The sequence below is a fragment of the Dermacentor albipictus genome, chromosome 2, assembly GCF_038994185.2.
Source record: "Dermacentor albipictus isolate Rhodes 1998 colony chromosome 2, USDA_Dalb.pri_finalv2, whole genome shotgun sequence".
Classification (NCBI taxonomy): domain Eukaryota; kingdom Metazoa; phylum Arthropoda; class Arachnida; order Ixodida; family Ixodidae; genus Dermacentor; species Dermacentor albipictus.
In genome coordinates, this window is record NC_091822.1 from 100255981 (window position 1) to 100270094 (window position 14114).

General features: G+C 51.0%; 1 protein-coding gene across 2 annotated transcripts in view; it reads right to left on the reverse strand.

Moving 5' to 3' along the window:
• Positions 1–14114, reverse strand: part of LOC135915941 (uncharacterized) — a 49321-nt gene that overhangs the window by 7579 nt on the left and 27628 nt on the right. For both annotated transcript variants that reach the window (XM_065449130.2, XM_065449129.2), the window contains exons 7-12: positions 8043–8082; positions 7840–7959; positions 5364–5480; positions 3564–3644; positions 3409–3489; positions 2750–2927 (exon numbers count right to left, since the gene is read on the reverse strand). In XM_065449130.2, coding sequence (XP_065305202.1) covers positions 2750–2927; positions 3409–3489; positions 3564–3644; positions 5364–5480; positions 7840–7959; positions 8043–8082 — 617 coding nt within the window. The remainder of the gene's footprint in view (positions 1–2749; positions 2928–3408; positions 3490–3563; positions 3645–5363; positions 5481–7839; positions 7960–8042; positions 8083–14114) is intronic.

A 14114-nucleotide genomic window follows, 5' to 3' on the forward strand; every position in this document is an offset into this window, starting at 1 on the left:
GAACAAAAAGTACCGCCGATGTCCCGGAACAGAAACTGCCTTTTGCCCTCCGGAGGGTTCACGTATAGTAGGAATGTTCCGTGCGTTTAGTACGAAAATGTGGCATTGGAGGCCAATATATGATCACTTCACTGCAGTCAGTGCCATTTATTGCTAAAGAGTCGGCCCAAATCGTCCACACCGAAGTGCCGCCGTTTACATTTCAATGCGCGCCTTCAACCGCCCATCCACACTAACGCACCCACGGTGCTACCACGTATAGCCCGCGGCTTCGCGGCCGATTGTGTGTTCAAAACCACGACATGATTATGAGGCGCGCTTTTGTGGGGGGCTCCGGTATAATTTTGACCACTAGGGGTTGTTTGAGGTGCACGCAATGCGCGGTGCATGCGCGTTTTCGCATTTTGCCTCCCATCGAAATACGTCCGCCGCGGCCGGGATTCGATCCCGCGCCCTCGGGCTTAGTAGCGCAGCGCCTAGCGTGTAGCGCTTTTGTTGTTTCAAGCAACGATGTATCCTATGCAGTACATGTTTTTTTTACAGCTTTACTTTGTAAATGCATTGAAAAGCAACGTGAGAAGGCTTCATGTCGGTTCATTGCAGCGAAAACCACGCAATGCGTTGGCTGCATGTAATGATCTGCATCTTTTGGAGATAATGTAAGCTGGACACAATCAAAACATCCGCAGACTCAAATGCTTTAGAAGAATAAAAGGTGCTTTGAACCAATTTTCGATGTTTTTTTCCAGGACGTGCTGGCGCTTTGTCGTAAAGCCGATCACAACATGACAGAAGCTGAGAAGATCGGGCACGTGCTGAAGGGCATTGCTGACGATGCGTTTAATCTGCTCATGTGCAAAACCTGCTCTACAGTTGATGCAGTCATCAAAGAGTGCCGACAGTTTGAGCGGGCGAAAAGCCGGCGCGTCTTCCGGCCATTCGCCAACACTTCTGCAACGTCGACGTGTGAAGATCTACCCGCACAGCAGCATGCGTCGCCATCAGAGGACTTGGTGCGAATCGTTCGACGTGAACTGAATGCGAAGGCACCCGCAACTTTCTGTTCGCGTAGCCCTGATGCTACCCCTTTTTCAGTTCCCCTCGTATAAGCCATCGTTCGCCAGGAACTTGAAACCATTGGTTTACATTCTGTCTGTGCTGTCGCCTACCCCAGAGCCAACGAACGTCCCTTCTACTATTTTTGCTCCACCCCGACGCTTCTCTCTGCGTTATCGCAACCCGACTAAGTGGAGAACTGCGGACCACCAGCCAATAGGTTTCAGCTGTTGCCGCATTGGTCATGTCGCCCGATACTGTCGCAACTCGTGGCCCTCAACGCCTCGCACGCCGGCCAACCTGAGCCGTTTTGATGGAAATGCCTGCAATGTTTCGCCCACCGTCGAGTCTAATAGCGCCGACAACTCTGCTAGGAACGCGTGGCACAGTGGCTCACTATCACCGAGTGTACACCAATCTCGTTCACCGTAAAGACGTCGCCCACCTTCCCGTTCGCCTCAGCCACGTCGCATTTCGTCCCCTGTGGCTTTTGGTCGCACCCTTTCGGAAAACTAAGAAATGCAGCCCTCTGAGGTGGTGCTGCATTGTCGACTACTGCAGCAAATCCTCTGTCCGTGCCCACAAAGATAAGGGTAATTGACATCGACCGCTGTCCACCGCTGTCCACCACCTGCCACCCACAAACGAACAGTCTTACGGAACGTCTCAACCGAACACTCACAGAGATGCTGTCGACGTACGACTCTAACGACCGTCACGACTGGGACGCCACGCTGGCCGACGAGACATTCGCGTATAACTCGTCCCGACATGACACCGCAGGATATTCACCCTTTTATTTTCTATATGGCCGCGACCCAACATTGCCGTTTGACACCATCCTCCCTTCTATGCCACGTGCTGCCACTGAGTACGCTCGTGAAGTTCCCGATCGCGCTCACATGGCGCGTCAAGTCGCTTGATCTCGTTTATTAGCCTCGCAGCATATACAAAAAGAGCGTTATGACCGGTGTCATCGCGAGGTTCAGTTCGCCCCAGGTGCTTGGGCACTCCTCTGGTCAACATGTCGTCGGGTCGGCCTCTCCCAGAAGCTTCTTTCTCTTGCTAAACAGGGCCTTATGAAGTCCTACGTGAAGTTAACGACGCCAATTACGAGATTTCGCCGTTAAAGTTTGATCCATCCTGAGATGCGACGCCTGTTGACATCGTGCACGTTTCGCGGCTGAAGCCATACTTCACTCTCAATTCTTCGCCTACCATGCGCCGAGACGGCGCTTAACCACCTGGGAGTCCTGTTACGGAAGGATAAAAAGAAAAGAAAGGAAGAATAATATCATGAGACGCTGGCTGCTATGTGTTGTTGCTGGTCAGTCATTTTTAGCTACACCAAGACTGCTTGTGTATATATTGTAAATACAGTCTTTCTATACTCCCAACATCCCCGTAACAATATTATACGAAGTGTGGCTGGTAGTTTTAGTGCGTGACACCACGCACTAAACACTCGTGGTGTCACGCGTCCAATGACACGCATGACTAGAGTTCATTCGATGAGCGCGACAATTCCTGGTCTCAACGCTGGCGTGGTGACCACCCTCGGAGGGGCCGCGTGCATGCTTGTCTCCTGGAGTGTCCAAATAATTACAGGCTGACTAAAAAGCCAGCCTTATTCGGGCATCCATTCCTCAAGCTTTGAGCGACGGAGACTTGGGCAGCGGCAGCAATCGTGTACCTCGACCGTCCTGCCGAGCGCCATGACGGACCCGATCATCAGGATGATGTCCCACGGCATGCGAGAGCAGATGTTCCTCCAGCACAGCAAGCAAAGCGACCAGCAGCGGCGCCACACTGGTCCCGGCGCAGTGCTCAGCACCAGCAGTGTGAGGCCAAGGAAAGGGCCTTCCAAGTACCTGCGTCGGCAAGTACTTGTCATTCCTTTGAAAACCTTTCGACACCCTTCCTGCAAAAAGCCAATTACGCAAACGTTAAGCAGTGTCGGGCGTATGATGATTGGCTAATGATATCCTTAGAGCAACGCCACCGCTTTGAAAGACGCCGCACATGGGAAGGCTCCATATCCATTTGTACCACCTGCGGTTCTTTCACGTGAGCCTCAATCTGATTAAACAAACAAAGGCTGTTGCAATTCAACTACATTTGGATGAGCTCGCCTGCGCCGGGCATAAGAAGGCGACCCCAAGCTCGACAAACGCTAGGGTCGCTACTAGGCGGGGAAAGAGGGCGACAAGAAGGGCGTGCTTGTAGAAGTGCTTTCTCCCGGCATGGCGCATATCTGATAATTTTTATTGTACCATTCATCTGCGCCCTTACTCAAAGTTCCCTCGTCCTAGTGTACGACTTACCGCAAGACCAACTTGCAGCTATACTAACCTTCCGGGGTGCTGGGCCGCATAAGCGCTGGAGGCGATAGGAACCCCGATCAGCCAGTAGAAGAGCAACGCCTCCCGAATACTGTAAGGGACGATTCGCTGCCATGCAGTCTGCACTTTTCAGACGCAAAAAATGAGCTAGGGAATTCGACTCACGTGTGCCTCTTCATGTTCTGATGACGGTCCTTTGCGCTCTTGGACATGTCTCTGTGCGTTTGCTCGTCGATGCTGTTTTCCCTAGTGCCAAGAAAACATGCCTGACGTCAGACGTAAAGCGGAAGGCGTGGCGGCTTCGGGACATTATGTGCACCTGGCAGCTCGACTCTTTAACACTTGTTATTTTACAAAAATTGTTGATTTACACTGCGAGACGGTGCTGGGAGACGTTGCTGTTTTTACAAACCATTTGTGTGGGCCAATTACGGACTGGGGATGAACTGCACCTCTTTGGACAATGTGAACTACGAAAAAAATGACCGCTTATTTTACTGACCTAAAATGATTGCCCATTGTACATCATAAAAATCACGGAGGAAAGAAGCTCCACTGGAGCTTCTTTCCTTCTTTCCTTTCGCATTGCTTAAGTGCCACATACGAACATTTAAATATACGTGTTAGAGTATAAGTTAAAAACTGAAATTGCAGTAGCGTCGCTTAATTTGATGTCAAAAGGTGGCACGTGTGCGCATGTCAATGTGCTAAATCGCACTTGGAAGCTTTGTCAGAATTATATTTATGTAAAGATCCTGCGGATCTCATCAGAAGGGTATATATAACTTGGTGTCACCGCTGGCTTTAACACTTGTCTATCAGAATAAAGTAGATAACGATTCATCAAGAAACCCGAGTAACAGTGATCAAAGTAACAGTAGGACGGAGAGCCAGCAGAAATTTGAAGACGAAATCGTCGACGGTAGAAGAACGAGGGAAGGCTCAGCTTGGACGCAACATTGCGACAATGACACTTCTTTTCATCAGGGACCTGAAGAAAAGACCTTGAACGATTGTTCCTGAAGAAGAAGCTTTGACTTTCTTCCCTGACTAAGACACTGACGAAGATAAACCCACTTGTGAAAATGATGGTGCGATCCTTATCGAAGCTTTCTTTGCTTGCGCACTGTAGATGTATAAGTAATAGTAGTAACGTTTATCAGAGCCTTACCAATAATTCCAAGATATGTCAGCCTATTACCAACACAAATCTAAAACACCATTGCATGTCAAAAAAAGCTAGAACAACTTTTTAAGCTTTAATACATGCCATGAAGGGTACGTTAAATATGATGAAATGATATTTGAGTTATATAAAAATTAGCATTGCAAATATATATTTTTTCAATGTTAGGAAGTATTTACAGCTGAAGCTTTTCTCCAGTACACCAAAAACACTACTATGGGCTTTGCGAAAAGTTTATCGGGCATAAGTAAAACTTTTGGCGCATCAAACTCTTATCAAAAATGACACCTTTGACTTTTGGGGTTTAATGCCAAGCTAAGCATGAACGACGAACCTTAAGACACGACAATATATTAAGGCACGACCACGTAAGGAAAGAAAAACTTCACAAAACGTTCGGAAATCTTTTGGTTGTGGAGACACATGAAGTTAACAAAAATATCTATCGAAATACTTGTCGATAACTTTTAGAAAAATAATTGAGAATATGATTTTTCTGGCTCGGTTATTGTGACGTCTGCCAAGCAATCAAAGGATATCAAACTAGTCGATCAACACTGATTAATCACAATTTCTTAGCACTGTTGTGATTAAGTATATTCTAAGTGTGGTAAACACTAGTGTACTTTCTTTCCTTAGTTATGATTAGTCATCAATGCTTTGGTGTAGTCACACACACGCATGCACACACACACACACACACACACGCGCGCGCGCACATACACGCACACACACACAAAAACAGAATTAACCGATCTGCTATGGAAATCGGCACTCACCAGCTGACGAGGCTGGTCCAGTAAATGGATGTCCAGGAAATGGCGCAACACGTCACCATGACTGGTAGGGACACCACCAGCCACCTCGACCAGCTCACTGGGCACTGCTCGTCATGGCTGCGGACACGTGGACTAAGCATGAGGACACTCGTCCATTAAAGCGCAAGCGTAAGAACTAACCAATGCGTCGTCATATCAACCCACCGCAAAAGCTATCCGACCCGACAAGTTTTCAACGAGATGTCGATAGGTTTCTAACAGCTTCTACCAAGCCCGAACAGCCTTAGTAGCCATCTTTCTGATCCGTAAGAGGCGCATCGTACGATTTTGACAAAGCTGTATTTACCACTTAAAGTCTTAAAACGAATGGCCCACACAAGCATGTGCGTAGGGGGGAGGGGACATGGGCTGTGGCTGGAATGACTCACGAATTATATAAAATCGAAGCTTCCTCACCATTCGACGTCACAAATCATTGGGAAGAAATCTGTCAAAACAGTTTGGGAAAATTCATGACTTGCTCTTCTTCCCAAAGGAAACCTTCTTTCGCCTGTAGTGTCGGGTTGCGGCGTGGCCGGCTGGGTTTCTCGACGAGTATGTGCCCGGTGGTGTGAGAGGGTGAGGTCATAACGCTTGTGTATTTGCGTGTCCGCTGTATGCATCGAGACGACGTCAAAACGCGTTTAACACAAGCTTTCACACATAATTGACAATCACATAAATATCCTTACGTGATTTGAATGCGAAAGCATAATGACTTCTCTAAGTTATCACCTTGAATTAAAGCTCTTCCTTAATCCACCTTGGCCTAATTTGTACCAAACAAAATCCACCATATTTCATCCTAATACACTTGAGTCTATCCTAGTACACCGTAATACACCTTAATTCAATCCACCTTAATCCACTTTATTCCACCTTAATTTAACTGTGGGACTGGGCCAGGTCGGTTTCTAAGGTGTGGGCCATGGCGTCCGTCCGACGCCATGGCTGTTCACCATGGGCATTTCGCAGTGTGAGCCGCAGCAGGTCCAGTGCCGGGACCGTGACCTCGTCCTCGGTCACGTGGGTTTTGGTACCATCGGATGTTAATGCCGGACGGACTCCAGATTTTTCGCTTGATGGGACCTATAAGGATTGCTTCTTATCAAAAACGTCACACAGCTGATTATAGGATTTGAACCACGGTCGCCGAGCGCAGTAGCTCGATGCTCTCTCTACTCATTAGGCCACGGGTGCACTCGGGGCACGAGAAAATAAACATCTTGCCATTCCTATATTTGTCCAAGCTCGCGCTTTACGACGTTCGGTAGGTGCAGCACGTGAAACGCATGTAGCAACACCTCATTCAAAAGTAAGAGCGTTTCCTCAATCATTCTGCAGTGGCAGCGAGCGGTTTGAGATGCTATGAGGTACTGGACCGCTTTCGGGTTCAGCCCAGCTTGTCCAGGGCTTGAACATCGGCTTAGCACAGGCAGGTGGCATGCAGGATATGCTCTGTGTTGTGTGTAATGTAAGAATAATGCTTGCTGAACAGGTTTAGTACTCTCTTGACTAAGCACAACAAAATCGAGACACACGTTTGCAGCGAAGTTCACGCTAAGTTGTGCGTCTCGCTGTCATACCTGCGCTGAAGAGTGATGTGCAGCTGTGCACACACATAAAACGTGTCGGCACAGCAGACGCTTGAATAAGACAAATATAAAAGAACACAGTAACAAGGGCCGTATTGTATTAAACACTATAGGCTTTGCTTGCTCTTACAGCCATCTTCTGTGGTTTCTGCAGATCCTTATTACCCAGAAGCCGGAGCGGTCATGCTACTGTTCATTCTTATAAGGAGCAAGCCTCCATTCTCTTTAGGTGACAACCCCAAGCAAGGCATTTCTGAAGCATTTTCTGGTTAACTGTCACCAGACGTTGGCCGAGTCAGTTTGACGCCGATCATTCATTGATTCTGCAGCAAGAAGCGGACAACACAGCAACACCAGGCGACGCCGCTTACGTGTATAAAGCGAACGTCCTCAACAAAACCCCGTCCTCTCTTGCTTCACTTTTACCCCATTGCGAGGCGTAAGCAACTCCGTCACTAATGGGCGTCTGCTAAGGGCGCGACAGCTGTGCTCTTGGGCGGTTCAGCTCAATTTCCAGAGTAAAAACGACCGGACTTTATTACACTAGAAGTTAGTAGTGGCAAGTTTTGCGCAACGTCTTGAAGCGATTTTGCACTCCTTGGCTATGTGTCTTCAAATATCACATGAGAATTAGTTATCCGACTATGAGTTGAAAAAGTTATTCAGCCTGAATTTCAGAGTTGCTAAATTGTTACGCCGAATAATTTTAAATACAGGCCTCTTTGGTGGAAATAATCACGAGCAATTCGATTAATAATCGAGTCTGCTCTATAGTTTTAAAGTATTTGGAACACATCGTCTGATACATTCTGTACAGATTAAAGGCATGCTGTGACACTCGCCAGCCAAGAGTGACGAGGACGGCCTTCCGCGCGGAAAGCGTGTTGAAACTCGCCATGTTCCCAAAGATGGCGGTGTAGGCGGCACTGGCGATGAATGCAGGGCGCACCGCGGTAGTTAGGCTGCACGAACGAGAGAAAAAAAAAGAAATACAAGAAAACTAGTGAGCGCCATCTTGGATCACAAAAACCAAGCGGGGACTTACTTTCGCACGCGCAGATACAACGTCGGCTGTTCTGGGGTGACTGAAAGGGAAGGGAAATCACCGCGTAAATTATTAAAAAAAGAATCGTGTAATCAGATGATGTTTGCCAGACTTTGTAGGTTTCTGGTACAAATAACGCTCACATGCGCAAGTACAACCGGTGAAGAATGAGAAAACTCGGTCGAAACAGCATCAGACTAGTTGATATTGTATAGATCTCTCGACGGTCGGGCAAGTGACCCGATTGGTTCATGAGGCGTTACAAGCTATTGTGGCCCTCTTGCATATGTGGAAGGATGTAATGGTACCCATTCTGCCGCTCATCGCCCGTCTTAGCGACCGAATTTCAGTTAGGCCATCTGTGGAAAGAAGCCGTCTTGGTACAGAAGTTGCGAGATGTTAGATGTCACCGCTTTTTACGGTCTCACATTGCCACATAGAAACGACAGCAAAGTTTGAAAAGGTTCTGCTATGATGAACGACGGCATAGAGTGCGAAATTTTCGAGAACTCTCTTCGTCCCCTAACAAGTTGTGAGTCCCTTTATATTTACACCACTAGAGACTTCACTTTAATTTTAAATAAACGATTAATGTTTCCTGCGGCTCAAACCGTGAAGGTTATTGTAACAAGCATGTGACGCCTCTTCAGGCGTAATCTTCATTAGCCCACCAGGCTTGGCGGTGTGTCAGGCTCGGTAGGCACATTGGCCACCGCACCAATAAACACCGGAAAGCACAGCTGCTCGGCGGTCAGTCATCGTTCATCACCACCTCGCTGCGGAGCTTCTGCATAACGGAGGGTGCCTCGAGTCTTCCCTCGTTCACGAACCCGGGCGGATCGTGACACTGTCGACGAGTATCCACGGATCGTCCGACGCCGCCGCGAGCGGCTAAACACCGCCCCCCGTTGCTGACGCCATGTCGCTGTACAGAAGGCCGGAGCCGTTTGAGAGGGATGGGTCCGCCCGGCCAATTTACGAGGAACAAGTCCACGTGTTTTTCGTGCAAACAACATACCCGAGGCCAAACAGCGGGGCATTTCCCTGGCCTTTGTGGGACCCGCGTCTTCAGTCTCCTGCTCGACCTTCTCAAGCCAGCCATGCCGCATGTTAAGACGCTGTGTGAGCTGCTCGCCACACTGCGATCGCATTTCAACCCCGCACCGTCCACACTAATGGAGCGTTTGCGCTTCAACAACCGGAGCCGCCGGGAAGGAGAGACCCTCGGGCAGTTCGTTGCCGCGCTAGGAGGGTTAGCGAGTGCCTGCGTTTTCGGGGACCAGCTGGACTCGCTGCTCCGGGACCGTTTCGTCTGCTACATCAACAACCCCGCCATGCAGACGCGACACCTGGAGCTTCCCTGCCCCTTGCTGGATGATGCCGTGAAGGCAGCGCTGGAAATGGAAGCTGCCGCCAAGGACGCCGGCGAGATTGCCTCTGCGACTAGCTCATCGTCGGCGGAAGCGGTGGTCAACAAATTGGCGACTAAGAGCAGTACCTGCGGTCGCTGTGGTGGTGCCCATTCCCCCTCACAGAGCCAGTTCTCTCAAGCACAATACTTCACGGCCGGGAAAACTGGTCACCTGGCACGGGTATGCCAAAGAGGGAGGACGAACAACTGACAGCAGCAGCAGCCTGGTTCAAGCCCAGGTACCACACAAGCCCGCGGCTAGGGTAGCCGTCGCAACGGTATGTGGCGGGGGCGTGCGGCAGCTGGCTTAAATTCTTCCATGGCCAGTCTTCACGTCGTGGCCGAGGACCCACCGATTTTCGACATGTGGCACACAGGCCCTCTACCGTCGTCTGTGCCACCGTACATGGTGACCGTCGAAATCTGCGGGCACTCCATTTCCATGAAGCTGTACACAGGGGCCAGCGTGTCAGTAATGACTGGGAAACTTCAAGCGTACTTTACCCGGCGTGTCCGTCAAGGCTTTGGGCGTGATGCTGGGAGTTACTCCGGGCATTTCTCCCAGGTCCATGGTCAGGCACAGGTCAGCGTTTGCTTTGGCGACAGGGAGGCAACCCTTCCCCTTTACTTAACTAAGGGACCGTCACCGACGCCCATGGGCCGAAACTGGTGTCAGGCACTGGGCGTTCGTCTGCCAGAGTAACAAGAAGCCAGCCTGCATGCGATGAAAGACGTCCCCAGCCTCCGGATCGAGTTCAAGCCTCTCTTCCAGCCAGGCATTCTCTTGGCATGACGGCTGGCATCTATGTACCTGAGGCAGCGCGGCCATGTTTTTTCAAGCCTCACCCACTGCCGTTCGCCCTGAAGGATGGGGTCACCCAGGAGCTGCAACGGTTACAGAGAGAGGGCATCCGGGTGCCCGTCAAGGAGTCTGAATGAGCCGCTCCCATCGTACGAGTCCTCAAGCGAGACGGCAGCGTCATGATCTGTAAGGATTTCAAGGTCACCATCAACCCTGTCGCTACCGTCGAGAGGTACCCACTGCCCCAGATAGAAGATCTCTCTGGTCAGCGTTGTCTGGTGGACAGAAGTTTACCAAGCGCGACCTCAGAGATGCTTACCAGCAGCTGGTGCTCCAGCATGCCTCCCGGACGTATGTCACAATGTCGACAACTTTGGGGCTCTTCCAGTACACGCTCTTACCGTTTGACGTAGCTTCAGCCCCAGCCGTGATTCAGAGGGAGATGGACAACATCTTCAGGGGTATGAGGCACGTTGCGGTGTACTTCGATGACATCCCGGTTATTGGCAGCGACGACGGGGACCACATACAGAACCCGCACAACGTCCTCGCCCGACTTTAGGACGCCGGCCTCAAGCTCAAGCTGGAAAAGTGCATTTTCCTGGCCCCAAGTGTTCTGTACTTGGAACACGACTTTTCCCAGGCTGGCCTAGCCCCGTCTCCCCGCCAAGTTGATGCTGTGCTCAAAGTGCATAAGTCCCAGAACAAGAAGGAGCTTCAGAGCTACCTCGGCCTCGTGACCTTCTATAGGAGTTTCCTGCCGAACCTGTTGGAGCATCTCAATCGTTCCATCTTCTGCTTCGAGATGATCAGCAGTGGGTCTGGAAGAAGGAGCAGGACCGGGCTTTCCAGCGTAGCAAGGAGCTAATCACCAAGGCTCCAGTGCTGGTACGCTTTGATCCTTCCAAGCCTGTCGTCCTGACCGTAGATGCGTCGCCGTACGGCGTGGGAGCCGTCCTGGAATACCGGGACAAGGATTGCCAGGAATGCCCTGCGTCGTTTGCTTCTCGTCGGCTTCATGCTGCAGAGCAACGCTACAGCCAGCTGGACAAGGAAAGCCTGGTCCTCATGTTCGGTATCGAACGCTTCCACCAGTATCTGTGGGGTCGGAAGTTCGAGGCAGTCACGGAACACAAGCCACTGTTGGGGCTACTGGGGCCTTACAAGGTAGTTCCCATGCAGGCATCACGTCGAGTGGTAATCTGGGCCTTGAGGCTAATAGCTTACAGTTACCAGCTGGTTTACCATCCGGGAAAGGACCTGGGACCTGCTGATACCCTGAGCTGCTTGCACTTGCCTGAGGTGCCTGATGCCGTTCCAGAAGCTGCTGAAGTGTACATGCTGGAGCACGCGTACCCGGAGGTACTCTCCAGATCTGCGGTATTGCAAGCGACCAACCGGGAGCCAGTCCTGTCTCAGGTGGTCAAGGCCGTCTCCAGTGGGGATGAATTGGTTCAGCAGGCACATAGCCACAAGGCTGAGCTTGCAGCAGGGCTGCCTACCGTGGGGTTCCAGGTTGGCGATCCCACAAAGTCTCCACTCCGAGGCCCTGCAATTGCTACATGCGGGTCATCCTGGCGTGGAAATGACCAAGATGGTGGCCCGATCCCATGTTTGGTGGTCTGGGCTGTACTAGGACATCGCTCACATGGTGCAGAGCTGCCAAATCTGCCAGGAGCATCAGCGGGCCTCACGTCATGTGGAAATCACCTCCTGGCCGTTCCTACAGAGACCCTGGTCCCACCTACATCTTAATTTTTGGGGTCCTTCAAAGGACATTACTTCCTGGTAGTGGTGGATGCCTTTTCGAAGTGGGTGGAGGTTCTACTTGTCACCACTTCCATCAGCAGGCGCGACCATTGCAGCACAATGACAGGTCATTGCCCCCCTCCCCAGGGGTTGCCCGACGTCACGTGCCCTACGATGGTCCTGCTTTCGCCAGCACAGAGCACCTGGCCTAGCTGACTAAGAACGGAATCCGCCGGATGATGGTTCCGCCATACCACCCTGCTTCAAACGGTGCAGCCGAGCGGGTGGTGCAGACCATGAAGGACAAGTTCAAGAGGAGCCAGATTTGGTATTTCTGGACGCAGATTGCCCGGATACTGTTCCAGTACCAGACCAAACCCCACAATGTCACAGGCCGTGCACCCTGTGAGCTTCTGCTGCGTCGCATGGTCAAGGCACCCTTGGGTGTCTTGCATCTGGACCTCCAATCCACAGTGCTCCTGAAGCAACTGAAGCAGAAGGTGGCTGCTGACCGAGGGTGCCGTCCTGGGGCTTTGCTGGAGTTGGCAGCTCCAGTTCTGGCCAGGAACTTTCGTCCTGGCCCACCCTGGTCCTCCGGATAGGTGGTGTCTCCTGCCAGCGCCTCATCGCTGCTGGTCCGCATGCCGAATGAAGCCACGTGGCACAGACACAGGCACAGGCACGCTGACCATGTTAGGCCTCGCCTCGGGAATTGACCAGCACCCTCTACGGCCATTTCGTAGTTGCAGCCCGTAGGAGGACTAGCGGCAACACCAGTCGCTTCCAGCGGAGCACCGCCCTCCTTGGAGGCGGCAAGCGTTGCCAGCGGTGTGGCGCCCGTTGGGCTGGTGTCAAGTCCGGCACCACTCACAAGGCCGACCACTGCGAACCCTCTGGACGGAGCGAGGCTGGCTCAGGCAGCACGTGACGTTGCTACATCCGGCCCGTCAACACCGGTGCCCAGGCGGATTTCTCATCGACGGAGGACACCGGACCGTTACTCGCCTGGGTAGCAGGCACCGTCGACTTGGCTGGGACGGCGGCAGAGCCTTATGCTCTGAACCTTGACGTTTGTTTCATTTAGTGAACAAACAAACCGGGGGTAAGGGGGTGTAACAAGCATGTGAAGCCCCCTTGTGCATAATCTTCATTGGCCCGCCAGGCTTAGCGGTCTGTCAGGCTCGGTAGGCAACATTGGCCACCACCACCAATAAACACCGGCGAGCACAGCTGCTCGGCGGTCAGTCATTGTTCATCCCTACCACGCTGCGGAACGTCTGCCTAACGGAGGGTGCCTCGAGCCCTCCCTCGTTCACGAACCTGGACGGTGTGACAGTTATCTCCACGCATAACTGCAGAACGCGAGCTAAAGATCTGAATGATTAAAAACACCCGCGCATGTAGGTACGATGTTGTTCTTCAACTACGACGAGCAATAGGCGGCCAAGTAATTGCGCTGAAAGTATTTTGTGCTGTTCAGCAAGTGGGGCGCTCTCTTTCCGCATGTATTTAAGGGCAGTTTTACACTTGTCAGACAACACACAAACCCCTGACGGGCAGAGGTTAAAAAAAATTAGCGCTATCAAGCTCCAACTCACATTAAAGAATTCATAGTGGAGAATAGTTACCTCGATGTCCATTAACAGGTTGCAACCCAAGGCAGACGCGTAGTACATTGTTGTTTTCTTTGCCAAAAACAACGGCAACTAAACATTACCAAAGGAGAAACAAGAGAAGTGGCTTTCTTGTCTCTTCCTTGTAAGCGGTGATTTTATGTGTGAAAAAAAAGAATGTTACTTTAATACACCAAATAGACAAACAGGGAGTTGTTATAGCCCAAGCATAGCTTCGAGACGCTAAACACCGCCTATTGCGTTTGTCTGATGTGGCGATAAAGTATCTAAAACAACGCACTGGAAATGAGAAACGCCGTAGCGAGGTAACCCGGAATAACTTTTCGCACGCATGAATTATGCGGTTTTACATGCCAAAACCATGATTTAATTATGAGCGCGCAATAGTGGGAGACTGCGGATTGATTTTGACTACCAGGGGATCTTTAACGTGCCCCCAGTGCATGGGACACGGATGTCTTTGCATTTCCTCAAGC